Below are 14,929 nucleotides of genomic sequence, written 5' to 3' on the forward strand. Positions count from 1 at the left end.
GTCACCTGTCCAATATCTGGTAATTGTTTTTTTTTTTTGTTGATGTGATTCATCCTTGACTCAAAGAACCAGAACCTTTTATGTGTTGCAGAAAAATAAAGTTTTATTTGGGCAAAGACGGCAGCACACATCTGTGTCACAGGCCGACTGCACGGCAGTCGATGAAATCTGGTCAGTACTCGGTTTTGTTTGTCACAGACCGACCAGGGTCATGTGCCGCTGGCTTTTGGGTACATTCACACGAATGTAATGGGGTTTTGCTCCTGGGGGGTAACTGTGTGGGGTAACTTTATATTTTTGACGGATCTAGCCACCGTGATTGTGGTAATCTTATATTTGTCATACATGGCCTTCTTCCTTATAAAATCAACTTTTAAAATTATGCCAATAAGAAAGGCTACGGACATGTTATCAGAGCCCCTCCGTGCTGCAGATTCACAGGTTGTTACATTCTGAAGGAGCACTTCCCCCTCCTCCCACTGTGTATTCACTGCTGCTAAGTTCAGAGGGGAGGGTGAGTCTTAGACTTGCTGCTGCACACAGTACCACTGTACACACTGTAACAGCAGCCTGCAGTCTGAATTTTGGGTTCCTCATTGATCAGCCAGAAATGAAAGCCTTTGGAGAAATCACAATTCCCAGGCATCCCACACAACCAATTGATTCCGTATACTTTCTGCCGTGTTCCTCCAGAGATTACACAAAATAGTTTGGAGTCCCAGTATTAATACACCAGAATTTTGAAGTTAGAAGTCAATTTGAAATTTAGACTTTGCAAATGATTTTAGTGAATCTTCCCTGAGTACAGTACATATTTGCTTTGGAGTTGTTTTAATATCCCAAATTTGCTGCGGACACAGGTTTTAAGGGAGGCTACACAATACAGCAATGGATAGATTGTCGAATATGCGCTAAAAATTTGAAAGCCTGTGTAAAGTGCTATGCTGTTAGGTCTTACAAACTGTTTGGGGGACTACTAGCTGTTGTTTCAATGGCTAGCACTCGCCATCATGTATTTTTAGGGGCTTATACACATGGCAGTTGTTCATTGCCCTGTATATGAGCCGATTCCCCAAGCTGTAAAACTCAGAATAGGTCCAATTTCCTGCATGTGTCGCTTCCCCACTGAGGTCCACCGGAGTTCACTATCTTCTTCCCGGTGCATGTAAGTGCTGATCTTGCGACACAATTTTGAAAGTTAAATTCCGCAGTTTGTCCGAATCAATCGGGTTGGCTGATGGCCACGCCCCCGATTTGTGACGCATGCAAGCCGCAATCCGAACGCGTGCGCCAAAAACCTGGGTCAATTCAGGGCATATCGGAAAAAATGGCAAAAAAATGGTAAATGTGCCTCCATGTCCGTTCTGTAGGGTCTGTATGACTTCTTTTTTTACCTCACAAATGTGAAATCACGTGGCCCATGTCTGCTGTAAAATAAATGGAAGTTACACCACCAAAGCAGAGATTACAAATCCAAGATCTGGAATGTCCATGTATAAAATTGTATAACTGTTCCTATAACAAAGAATAATTTATATTTGTTCATGCATACCCCTTCAACCCCTGAAAACTGGTATTATTGACCATTCTGTCTTTTATTCAGTTTACTCATGTATGTAAAGTATATTTTTTACATATAAAACTAATTCTGGGGTGAAAATATCTGTAATCATAAAATTGGTGTAAAAATGAGTAAATACAGTATAATAATATATGATAATTGGCAAGGTATGGTGCCTGGAAACTGACTACACTGCCTCCTACTGGCTGCATGAAGTATAGTATTTGACTGAATAGCTCAGTAGTTACCACAGCAACCAGGCCTACTGCCCATTGCTGACTGAAAAGGCCCCAGGATAGTACATGGTAAAACAAGCTATTGTGAGGTAAAATTGGGGGTAAAGAAGGCTGAATTTACACATATCAGTTAAAGTCTAACCTATACGGCCCCCCCCCCCAAAAAAAAAAAAAAAAAACAACAACAACTTATATCATACAAAATACCTTTCTCTTAAAAAGTATCTCTATGGGTACCAGATGCCAATGACAAGGCTGCCATTACTTTTTTGTGGTTTCCATTTGGGGTTGTCTGCAACTTATTGACTGAATTTTATTAACTTTCTGAAGAGAATCCCCCACTAATTCTGGAATTTACATTTTTCACCATTGACCATATGTAACCTTTCTGTGGGAGAGTATGATTACAACAATACCTACATTAATTTATGTATTTTTTTAGTAATACATACAAACAATTCTTTACTTGTGGGCTTTATTCAACCCTATTATGATGTACAGCCCTCTTCATACACCATACATTGACACCTGCGATCATTGCTGGCATCGATTGTGTAAGGCGTTGCCATCTTGGATGAGATCATCACTTCACATGGGGATAATTTGCTATAGATCCCTAGCAGATTTTCATATATTGCAATACAGTATAAGTCTACATTCACACGGCCATAAGGGGGACATATATAGGCCGTATATACGTCCCCCATAGACTGCAATGGGCGTGCGGACCCGTACTGTTCCATAGCCTGGAGAAAGGACAAGTCCTATCTTTCCCCATAATATGGCGCCGTCGCCATATATTGCTATGGAGAGGGGCAGGGGAGAGCTCCCCTCCCGGACACTGATGTGTGCCCGTCGTGCTATGGTACGGGTGGGCACATCGCCGTGTGAATGTAGGCTAAGTATGTTAGGAAGGATTAGACCTGCATGGGTTCAAGCACCCCTGGGGGTATAAAAAAAATAAATAAACTGATAAAGAAATAGAACAATAAAATCATAAACATGTTGGGTATCAATGCGTCACAATCTATCAACATATAAAACGGCTATTTGCAGCGGTAAACCCCTGTAACAGAAAATTGCACCCATTGAAGCAGAAATCCGGGTAGCAGTTAGTGCAACTGAGAAATCCTTACTGCTCCTGCGTCCTCCTCTCTACTCTGTGCGTCAAGGTGAGGACATAGACCAGGGCGGCAAAAAACGTAGCGGATTATGATATAGGCGGTTTGCCAGTTGCCAAGTTTGATACTGTCCTGTAGAGATAATAAATAGGAGGACTTCCAACCATGAAATCCTCATGCTTTCAACTAATTCTTAGACCAGGACCTTCGAAGGTCCTCAAACTGCAGAACTAAAAGTGAACAGAAGGACCCCCACTTTTCCCAAGTAAATGCCATTAAAAAATTTGACTTGTAATAGCTGACAATTTTTATGCAGCCTAGGGCCATTGGCGGTAAGTACCTCTCAGCTGTACTGCTCCCGGGTCCTCTACCTTTCCTGCCACAGCTCTGCTCTCTGCAGAGTGGCACATAGAAGAGAGAAGAAACTGCAGTGTGGTGCAAGGGAAGAAAATGATTGTGTTATCTGGGCCCCCCTTATTGTCTACTCTGGGGTCTCAACTATCATTGTCTTCTCTGAATGCAGTATCTTGTTTCTGGGGTGGTATTTATTGCTAAACTGTAGTATTTATTTAATCTAATATTGGGATGGCATTTTGTGCTGTCCTCTGGTTGTTGGTGCATCTAAGGCAGTGGTGGAGAACCTATGGCACGGGTGCCAGAGGTGGCACTCAGAGCCCTTTCTGTGGGCACCCGGGCCATCGCCCCAGCACACCAGACAGGACTCAAAGAATTTTCCTCCTGTTCCAAGCAACTTAAAAGATGCTGCCGTCAGTAATATTTTGATACTTACTTCACTCCTTGGAACTGTAGGAAAAGGGAGAATGTGTAGACAGGGCCAAATTATCTTTGGAGGACTTCCTGCTGGTCCCACAATTCTCTGTGTAGAGAGGGACACTGGAAAGAAGCTAAAATAATGACAATTTTCCATCTTTCAACTGTGTTGCTGTCCTCAGGAGGTAAATATGAAGTTGTTAAATATGGAGCAATAAGTTACAGCTTTAATTTTTGGTTGGCACTTTGCGATAAATAAAGGGGGTTTTGGGTTCAGTTTGGGCACTCGGCCGCTAAAAGGTTCGCCATCACTGATCTAGGGGGTACTAGTTACTTATGCAGCCCCTTAAAGTTGAGCAGTATGACCATGTGGCCCTTGGACCAATAAATGTTGTTCAGCCCTGGCTTAAACACTTAGCTCAGGAACAACACAGACATTTAAAGAGAATGTCATTATTCTTATAATTTGTTTTATGTTTGTGGAGTCAGTCCATTTTATCACAACACAGCCTCGGAACAGACATCAGATAAATCACTGTAAGTCACAGTGCATAGTTTACAGAGAAACCTGTCATGCAAATTAACCCACCCAAAATAATGGCTTTGTTGATAACTATAATTAAAAATCATTGCCCTTATCCCTGTTTCCTTTCAATTACTGCAGTGTTACAAAAATCACTTTGTAAATGTAGATGCAACTCACCGGATGTCAGTCTATCACACTAAATGAGTCCTACATATTAAAATTTACTTGGATTGTCCTGTCCTGTCCTGTCCTACTCTGTTACATTATTGAGCACTTAGTCATATGACCAGGATGACATAAGCAAATGTCATGTTACATACATACAGATGTATGCATGATGTACAGTTTGCTAATGTTAGGAGACTAAAGGACCTGTGATGATATCCTGGTCACATGACATTCTGAGAAGATGGGGAGGAATAGATGTAAGGGGCCTGGGCGAGCAGGACAAGCCTTCTCTGATGTCAGGGAATATAATGTAAAGCTGATTTATGTAAATGTAAGAGAATCAATAGCTAAAAGAAGGGTGTCAGTTAGTGAATAGGGCTCTACAGGAACCTGCCACTAGCTGTATATGTGAAAATGTGGTGACAGATTCCCTTTATAAGAGATTGGTCAGAGGATTACATAAGATCAGGATCTAAAACCATAAATATGTTGGAAGTTATGTTTGAATGTATAAGTTTGCCCATATGTTTCTGTATAGATCTTATGCAAATTATAATTTCTTATATGTTGTCAAGACAACTGGAAGCAGCAATAATGGGCTCTCAGGATGCAAACCTGGCTAAGGATTGGAGCACCACTGTGATTGTGAGCAGTAATGTGCAGGTACCATGCGCTCATGCTGATTGTCTCTAATACTACCACTGTCTTCTTCCATTACAAACATAAGTTATAGTCAGCAATACACCCTCCTCCGGGAATTCATTGTGTTATGTAAAGAACACTTCACTACTACTGCTGAAGCTCTACCATTGTATATGCTAAGTTATTAGACTATTCATTTTGGGAAATTAGTTACAAAGCTCGGAGGCATAGTTCATTTATTCCCAATTTTTGCTGAAAAAATTACAACCTACAAATTACAAACCTCTTGATGTAATCCATCATGTAATGTATAATTCTTGTAGTGCAATGTTTGGTTGGTATTGGAGAGGTTGGTGTACACCGCTATTAGGTCTATGAGAAAATATAGGCCATATGTTGGTCACTTTTCCCGGCCTGCTGTTACTCATTTAACCAAAACCTGTATAAAAACTACGGCCACACATGAACATGCTCAGTCCGTGGAAACCGGCCCATATGCTGGTCAGATCCCATGGGCCAAGCGAAGTGCAGTGGATGGGAGCCCCTGCATCAAAGAGAAATATGATGCAAGGAGTCCCTGCTGCCCAACCTAACAGCAGCACCAACAATTGGATCAACAGCTGGGCTAAGTTGTAATGCAGTGGAGCTTCTGAATAACCATGGATGATATGCTGCAAGTGCTGTATAGTATAGGTGCAGAAAAAGTGAGTACCATTTATATTAATGCTACATTAGGGTATGGGCAGCTAAAAACACACAGGAAATGCGCTCGATTTTATAAAATAAAAAATCTTTACAATATGACAATTTTGTAACCTGTGGATTGCTGAAAACACAATGGAGATGTTGCAGTTTAGAGACAAAATATACAGTATATAAGCTCCTGTGTCCTATGAAATTGGGCCTTGGACATAAAAACACATTTCCAGAGGAAAATTACTGCACCACCCAAGTTACTCTCAAATAACAGATTTCATGATTTACTTTTATACATGCAAGACCTACATGTGGTTTGACTTAAAGGGAACCTGTCTTCAGGAATGTCTCTTTTAGCTAATGATGGGTTCCAACAGCCATTGTAATACACAGCTGAAAAATGCTTTATGGACAATCTTCATGGTTCCAGTAAGTTATAAAAGTATACAAAAGCTTACCTGGCTGCCTGCAAGCCCCGGGGAAGTCAGCTTCAATGGGCTGCGCCCTATTTCCTCCTCCCTGCTCCTGATAGTGAGGGAGGCTAGACACAACCTCCGCTTACTGACTAGCAACCGGCCAAGGTCAGCAATGTATGTGCAGTGAGATTGAAGACAGGGTGACCCATCTCGACTGCTCCATGTGCATGATAGATGACTGGGAAAGTGTAAGATTTGCTGCAGTTAACTCAAGTAGGCAGATGGAGAGGATGACTCAAGAAGATGGGGATTCGGGCTATTGCAGCTGACGCCCCCGTGACTCGGGGTTGCTACCACATTTATCTTCCACATTCATGATCCATCAGAAATGGAGAGCCAGTCCAATTCTCATGCACGCCTTAAACATCTTTCTATATGTTTAGTTGGTTGTTATACTATGTTTTGAAAGAAAAAAAAAAAAAAACTTCAAAAAGAATACATGGATATTTTTGTCATATGCCTTTTTGTCTCAACAATTATTCACACAAAACATTGTACTTTCCACCAGATGCAAGACGTGATCGCATCCTTACGAAATCAAAAGCATAAAATCCGTGTTTCAGAATCTGTGATAACCGGTTCTATCATTTTTCCACTTTCGGGTATGTTGCTATGAAAAATAATTGCATATCATCAGTTAAGAGATTTTCTTCTTGACAATTTTATTTTTAAGTTTTGTTATGAATTACAAAACTACTATGGACAGGTCACTACCATACCCCCTTGGAGTTGAGATGGCGTAAAGGGAGAAATCATTGCACCTGCTGGAGGTTTGCTAGCAATTGGGATTATTTCAGTGTTTCTACACCAGTTTTCTGGAATAAAAGCCCTGATAAATCTCCCCCTATGTCTATGAACAGCACAATTCTTTTACAGTGTGCACAATCGTCCTGCCAGGACTTTCATCTTATATTCATGAATATAATCTTAAGGTCCTGGCAGGGTGACTGTTCATAGACAGAGATCACATGACCCTCCATCTGCGGCCATTTTATGGACAGAAATGTCTGGCTGATGAGGTAGAAAACAAGAAGCTTCAATTTACATCTTAAGAAAACAGTGCAGAACGGCCCATAAATGTAGATTGGTAAATTACCTAATATCCTGCTCCCCCCACACTTGGTCTCCTTACACACCAATCTATGCTACACCTGGGCATGGATGCAGGCATAGTATACATTCGACTGGAGAGGTCACATAGGGTGGTGTCCTGCCAGACCACCATACGCGGTCATAAGCAAGGGGCCTTACAAAAAAAAAAAAAAAAACATGTGCGGCACCATACTATTCCCAGGAGAAAGATAGGACACGTCTTATCTTTCTCCCGTAATACGGCGCTGCAGCCATATATATAACCCTATGGAGAGGGGTGGGGGTGAGCAGCGTTCACCTCCTCCTCCTCTCCCTGGCGCCGACGTGTGTCCGCCGTGCTACTGTACTGCAGGCACACGTCAGTGTGAATGTAGCCTTACTTTGGTATTCCTGTAAATGTATTCCTGTAAATAAAGTTGAGGCATCATTTGGAGCGCACAGTGATGGCTGTAAAAACATAGTTGATAAAAATATGGTGCAAAAGTGTTTTCTCGTCAATTTTACTGCATTCAGATTTCTTCCCACCTTCAACTATGTACCCTCCTGCTGGCTTAGTTCATGCCAGAAAAAGGTGATAAAATTTTGGCCTATTTACATAATTTTTGGTGTATGCCATTCCCTCCATGAAGTCACACCCCCATGATAAGACCACATCTCCTTTATTATACTAGTTGTCAGAGTGTCTAAAATTCAAGGCCCCTTTCATACTATTGTACGTGACAGCCATATGCTAGCCCTAAAAAAGGCAGCTAGCACATGGTCGCCATAGAAGTGACTTGTACTTGGCTTGGTATGGTGAGCACATGTGTCACCGTGCCATGGCATGAAAAAAAGATCTGTACGTCCTGACTACACGGCATGGAGGGGTGAGGAGGGCTCCTCTCTCCACTTCTCCAGGATATGCTACACCTGATTCCCATGATCTCGTATAAATGTTGTAAGCAGTGTTGTTTTATTTTTTATTGCACATTACATTACAGGCTAGCCAATACTTTTCTCTTTATAAAGGCATAGCATTTTTGCTGGCAAATGCTCAAGAGGCCCTTGGCAGTGAGAGAGAATCCTTCTTTGATATAATACAGCAATTCATATCTATTCATCGAAACAGCTTCTTAGTGATAGTGGCAGCTCTCCACGGAGAAGAGGAACGAGACCTGATGTTCAGCATTCAGCTCAGGTATTTCATTTACATTTCCAATGACTCGAGTTATTGCCCCACGAACTGACATCTGTCAGGCTGCCGCACAAATCCCATAGAACCTGATTCTTTTGTGTTACGCAGTGGCTTGTTTTATATTAAATTCTGATTGTTATAGAAAATTGTGCATGTTCTAGATTCTCAAACTGGGATACATGTACCACATCTCTGGTGCCATGTCCTCATACAGGCAGTAGATATGTTGCAGAAAAGTCTACAAGCAAGATGACAAGTAGAAACATATCCTTAAAATGCAAAGTGTATGATCACCGCTTAAAGGGGTTCTCCAATCATCTCCACACATGCTCATACTGCCTCTTCATCCATTAGTGATCACCAAAGGACCACCATTCCAGTGATTGTTGGGGGTCCCAGCCGTCAGACACTCACTGATCATCTTGAAAATTTGGTGCAACCACTTTAATGCAACCTGTACACATTTCTTTTTGTGGTGTCATTCTCAATAATAGGGGTTTTATAGCTACATCAAGTAATCCACTATTCATAGGAAAACTTACTGATCAAAAAGATCCCCACTAATTATGTATCATAGTATCATAGTTTATACGGTTGAAAAAAGACACTTGTCCATCAAGTTCAACCAAGGAAGGGTAGGGATTGGATGAGGAAGGGATTCAGGGGAAACAATCCTATATAACATAACCATCAATGTTATTTAGGTTTAAAAAGGCATCTAGACCCTTCTTGAAGCTCTCCGCTGTCCCTGCTGTGACCAGCACCTGAGGCAGGCTATTCCACAGATTGACAGTTCTCATAGTAAAAAAAAGCCCTGTCTCCTCAGGTGATTAAACCTTGATTTCTTCAGATGGAGACAGTGACCTCTCATCTTTTAATTTAATCAAATTTTGATTTGATCGTCTATTGATTTGATTTTTGTATGGACCTTTAAATAAATTAATCATGTCCCCTCGCTAAATAAATCTAGTTGTTTTAATCTTTCCTCATAACTAAGACCCTCCATACCCCTTATAATTTATATGGCTCTTTGTTGAGCCCTCTCCAGTTCCAGGGCTTCCTTTTTATGGACCGGTGCCCAGAACTGGACAGCATATTCCAGGTGAGGCCGAACCAATGCCTTGTATAGTGGAAATATTACATCCCTTTCACGAGAGTCCATACCACTTTTGATACATGACAAGATCTTACTGGCTTTAGAGCAGGGGTCTCAAACTCGCGGCCCGCGGGACAACATTTTGCGGCCCCCACCTGGAAAAGCACCGCCCGCCGTGTATTCACGGCGGCGGTCGGGTCGCGCTGCATGGAGAGGGCTCACGGGCTGAGCCCTCTCCATAGCCGGTAAGTCTTTGCTGCATATTGCAGCAAAGGCTTACCGGTAACACCCGCGATCGGTGCCAGCACCGATCGCGGGCGCTTTCACAGCGATGGGCGCCGCCATCTTACCTGGGATCGCCGCTCCCCCGGGGGCAGCGATCTGTCTCCATGGTAGCCTCGGGTCTTCCGAAGACCCGAGGCTATTTCGTTTTAACCCCTTCATTACAATGTGCTGATAGCACATTGTAATGAATGAGGAGGAAAATCCCCTTATACTGCCATACTGTAGTATGGCAGTATATGATAGGATCGATCAGACAACCTAGGGTTAAAGTACCCTAGGGAGTCTGAAAAATAGTATAAATAAAAATAAAAAAAAGTTTTTTAAAAAAAAATTAGAATAAAAAAAACATTAAATTTCAAATTACCCCCCTTTCCCTAGAACTGACATAAATATAAATAAACAGTAAAAATCATAAACACATTAGGTATCGACGCGTCCGAAAATGCCCGATCTATCAAAATATGATAACGTTTTTTACAATGCGTTTAACCCCGTTACGGAAAATAGCGCCCAAAGTCGAAAATGGCACTTTTTTGCCATTTTGAAAAATATAAAAAAATCTATAAAAAAGTGATCAAAAGGTCGTACAGTCCTAAAAATGATATCATTGAACATATTATCAAATTTCGCAAAAAATGACACCACCCACAGCTCCGTACACCAAAGTATAAAAAAGTTATTAGCGCCAGAATTTGGCAAAATCAAAAAAAATAATTTTTGTACAGGAGGTTTTAATTTTTGTAAATGTATGAAAACATTATAAAACCTATACAAATTTGGTATCCCCTTAATCGTACCGACCCAAAGAATAAAGTAGACATGTCATTTGGGGCGCTCAGTGAAAGACGTAATATCCAAGCCCACAAGAAAATGGCGCAAATGCATTTTCATTGCATTTGGAATTTTTTTCCCGCTTCCGAGTACATGGCATGTAATATTTAATACCATCACTATGAAGTGCAATTTGTTAAGCAGAAAACAAGCCATCACACAGCTCTTTACGTGTAAAAATAAAAAAGTTATAGATTTTTGAAGGTGGGGAGTGAAAAATGGACATGAAAAAACAGGAAAGGGCCGGTAACCGGTTAATCCCCTTCCCTCCGGTACTTGAAGAAGATGAAGTCGCCGCTCTGAACGCACTTGGTGCAGTTCAGAGCGGCGACTTCATCTTCTTCGATGGGAGGCAAGTACCGGGGGGGAGGAGGGGATGGAGTGTCCTGGGCTCAGTACGGTAGGAGCTTGGGACCCCTCGGTGCACAGGACGCGTTCATAGAGAAAAAACATGTCTCCCAGCTCGGGGCTTTCCTTGCGCTGGGAGACGCCATGACATTTGAATCTGAATAATGATATTTTGTAAGCGCATTTTGTGTGGAAAACTTGATGCGGCCCAGCCTTACCCATAATCTACCTCCAGCGGCCCCCAGGTAAATTGAGTTTGAGACCCCTGCTTTAGAGGCAGCTGATTGACATTGCATGCTGTGAATGACTTTCCCTAAAATCTTCAAGTTTGTGTTGACACGTTCCGTCTGGTTTGCATTTCAAAACACAATTCAGACAGAACGTGGAGGGCTTCATTCAAAACGCATCCGACTGGTAATGAGCGCCCGCTGCTGTGCATGTAAACAATGCAAAACACCGGAAGCTAAATGTCAATCGCATGTGTTTCGATTGAAATGCATTTGCTATCGGGCCGAGCCCCTCCCTTCTGTCTAGATAGCGTTTTGTAACACAATCTAGATGGAACCAGTGAAAGCAGCCCAAATGAATTGAGATAATGGTCCAATATCCACATGTTCTCCATTCATTTCCAATACGACTGGCAGAAGTAGGCAACTACTATTCCACTCCTATGGGGTAGCTAAAAGTAAATGTAGTGGCAGTGCCTATGTGTGTCCTATAAGACAAAGCAGCAAGGATAGGAAATAATTTGATGTGGCCAGAATATCTGATAAAGTATGTGATTCTAAAAGCAGAGTAATGTGAATTCAAAGCCCGAGGTATGTTAAGTGGAGAAATTAGCAGTTTATGATTAAAGGTTTTTTTTTTTTTTTAAATATATATTTCTACTGTTCAATTATGCATTATATGTGAAAAAGTACAGAACCTATTTTCACCTTCTCACTTATTGCTTTAGGTTCCTTGGAAGTAACTTAAAAATAATTCCTGCCCATAATAGTATGGAGGCGGTTAAAAGCATTTTAACTATAGCAAAGGTAAGCTGGTTCATTCCTCCAAAGTCAGCTACTCAACATGAAAGAAATGCTTCTGAAGGAAAACGTACACACAAATTGCCAAATCCTCTCCAAAAGGTGTAACTAGAGGTAACGGTGTTCAGGACTAGAGGACAACACACATCCGAGTGGGCCTGCAGCCCAGGTAACAATATTACCACCAAAAATGGTTGTGAGGACCAGTTTTAAACAAAATTTCTGGAGATTTAAGTGGTTACAATATACCGGTAGTAAATTTAAAAAAAATGAGTGGCCTGCAGCAGATATTACAGTACGAAAGTCTTATGTTTGTATTAGTCATTCTGGCATTTGTAATGTCTGTTATGATCCTCTGGATTTTACGACCATAGTGTGAAACTATCCTAAAAATAACACGGTGCTGTGCCTATACCAACAGGATAAGAATACTACTAGTACTGTGCCCATCTATGCAGCATAAGAGTAGTAGTAATGTTGTGCAGTGCCAGTATATGCAGGATTAGCTGTATGCTGTATATTCAGGATAGAAGATAACAATCACCCACACATCTTTCACATCTTGTGTTTTTCACATCCATGGTTCAGTGATTTCCACAGATGCCTCACAAAGTCATGGTTTTCAATGGTTTTCACATTGGCCTAGTTTTTTCACTGATATGTTGTCTGTGGAAAAATTATGAAACAAGTCCTTCTTTTTTTACTGATGCGGATCACAGAGGGCAATACAAGTCTATGGGTCCGTAAAAAAAACAAAACAAAAAAAACTGATGAAATGTCTTATTTTTTACCGATTAGATTGAGAAATCAGGTGTGATGTTTTTAAGTCGGAATTGTTTTTTTTGCGGACACAGACAAATCGCAAAAGAAGCGCATTATAAAAAACAATAAGAAAACTACCCTAAGGCACATATAGCTACAGTTCGATGATTTAACCCCTTCCCGACTTGCGCCGTACTGGTATGCCACAAGCCGGGTCCCGATGCATGGAGAGGGCTTGCGGGCCGAGCCGTCTCCATAGCCGGTAAGTCCTTGCTGCACTTCTGTGCGCAGTTCTCTGCCTCCATGTCATATATACAATTTACATCTCTCTTTCATGTAGTTTTTGTGGATGATGCTCCATATACCGTATTTTTCGGACTATAAATCCTTTTATTTTCTCAGAAATTTGATGGTGCGCCTTATACTCCGGTGCGCCTTATAGTCCAAAAAGTACTGTAAAAGAAAGATGATCTGGAAGGTGTTAATATGCTTCACAACATACTGATAGGGGTTTATTGGGTCAATTTCTGATGACAGGGTCCCTTTAAGCTTAGAAATACAGATTAATTATGTAACATTTCCTATAGGCCAAAAGGAAAATGACTAAGTGGAATGAATCCATACAGATGATACTGTACCCACCATCAGCACATGCATCTTATGTCTATTATATATCTTTTACAGGCTTCCTGCAAACCTTACCTTGAAAGTATTCGAGACAGACTTCTCCAGGCTAAAATGCATATTATTGAGAATAGCCAAGTGTTTGAAACGCTGCGCAAGATATGATTGTGTGGCCGCTGCTACATCTATCACCTCCATCGTTCCTTACAACTGGATTCAGTATAGTTATTACATGGTTATCAGTATACATCTACTATAATGCTCATCATATCTGTCATGATTTAAAGTTACGTATAAAAAAACATAACATTTTTCATGCATGAATTCATATAGAAATATATAAGGGTTGAGTGTGTTATTAAGATTTAGGCCATAACTGAAATTCTGTATGTGTCCATGGTGAATAGACTTCCTTACATATGCCATAAACAATGCCATGTGCATACACTAGCCCAACACAGCCCAAAATAATACTGTATAGGGAGGACTATGAATATATTTTATAAACATGCAGGGAGTATTCCTGGGAGCTTACGACAACTGTACACTGCAAATGCTTTCATATTCATTGTTAAAGGGAACCTGTCACCAGGAGACCCATTTTTAGCACTCCCCCAGTCCCCACAGAGCATAGTACATACTCTACCATAGTGTTTTTGTATTAAAATTTGGTTTCACAGAAAAAAAGAAATGTTATATTGTACCTTTCATTAGCATCTGCTGTGTGACTAAGCAGTTGCCAATTGGGAGGGGCTGGAAAGGAGCAGTTCCCCCCACCCCCACCCTTGAGGAACACCTACTCCATGTAACCTTTTCAAATATATGAAAACACCCATCACTTGGCTTAGCGACGCCCCCTGCTCCTCTACAGCCAATCCCGAGTGAGGGGAGTTATTCATATATTTGCAAAGGACACATGGAGGAGCAGTTTCCCAAGGGTGGGGGGTAAACTGCTCCTTTCCAGCCCCTCCCAGTGGACGAGTGCCTAGTCACACAGCAGATGCTAATGAAAGGTTTTATATAACATATTTTTTTTCTGTAAAACTTTTTTTTTATCCAAAAACACTTTGGCAGTGTATGTACTATGCTCTGTGGGGACTGGGGGAGTGCTAAAAAGGGGTCTCCTGGTGACAGGTTCCCTTTAAAGTATGAATGGTATGATTTACCAGACTGAACAATGCCCAGGACACGTACTGGCGTATGATGCTTGGCGTCCCTACTGTACCTCAAGATACCAGATCTATACTGTAATGTAGTTTTCAATACAAGGCTATGGCTCAAAGGAAAGGCAGGGACTCCCAGCACTAATATGACTACAATGCTAGGTTCCTAGAGCAGGGTTTTAGTTTGGGAAATATGGGCGTCATATAGTTCATATTCTATGGGATAAATAGGTCTGGAGGTGGCCTACATTTACATCTATATGACAGGTAGGAGATATTACTGATATTTTGACAGATCTAATATTTCTGTTGTCTGCCATCAGCCTAGT

At 41.3% G+C, this 14,929-nt stretch overlaps 1 protein-coding gene across 3 annotated transcripts; it reads left to right on the top strand.

Moving 5' to 3' along the window:
• Positions 1-1,780: 1,780 nt before the first annotated feature.
• C10H1orf146 (chromosome 10 C1orf146 homolog) lies at positions 1,781-14,017 on the top strand. Of its 3 annotated transcripts, none has more exons than XM_072127132.1 (6): positions 1,781-1,866; positions 4,959-5,046; positions 6,706-6,799; positions 8,298-8,466; positions 11,979-12,057; positions 13,498-14,015. In XM_072127132.1, the coding sequence occupies exons 2-6, from the start codon at positions 4,978-4,980 to the stop codon at positions 13,600-13,602; spliced, it is 516 nt and encodes a 171-aa protein (XP_071983233.1). In that variant the 5' UTR covers positions 1,781-1,866; positions 4,959-4,977; the 3' UTR covers positions 13,603-14,015. The 3 variants fall into 3 exon arrangements, with proteins under 3 accessions (XP_071983233.1, XP_071983232.1, XP_071983234.1); XM_072127131.1 differs by having other exon boundaries at positions 1,797-1,886; XM_072127133.1 differs by lacking the exon at positions 4,959-5,046 and having other exon boundaries at positions 1,810-1,886; positions 13,498-14,017.
• The last annotated feature ends 912 nt before the right edge of the window (positions 14,018-14,929 follow it).

This window comes from Engystomops pustulosus, chromosome 10 (assembly GCF_040894005.1).
Source record: "Engystomops pustulosus chromosome 10, aEngPut4.maternal, whole genome shotgun sequence".
NCBI classification, from domain to species: domain Eukaryota; kingdom Metazoa; phylum Chordata; class Amphibia; order Anura; family Leptodactylidae; genus Engystomops; species Engystomops pustulosus.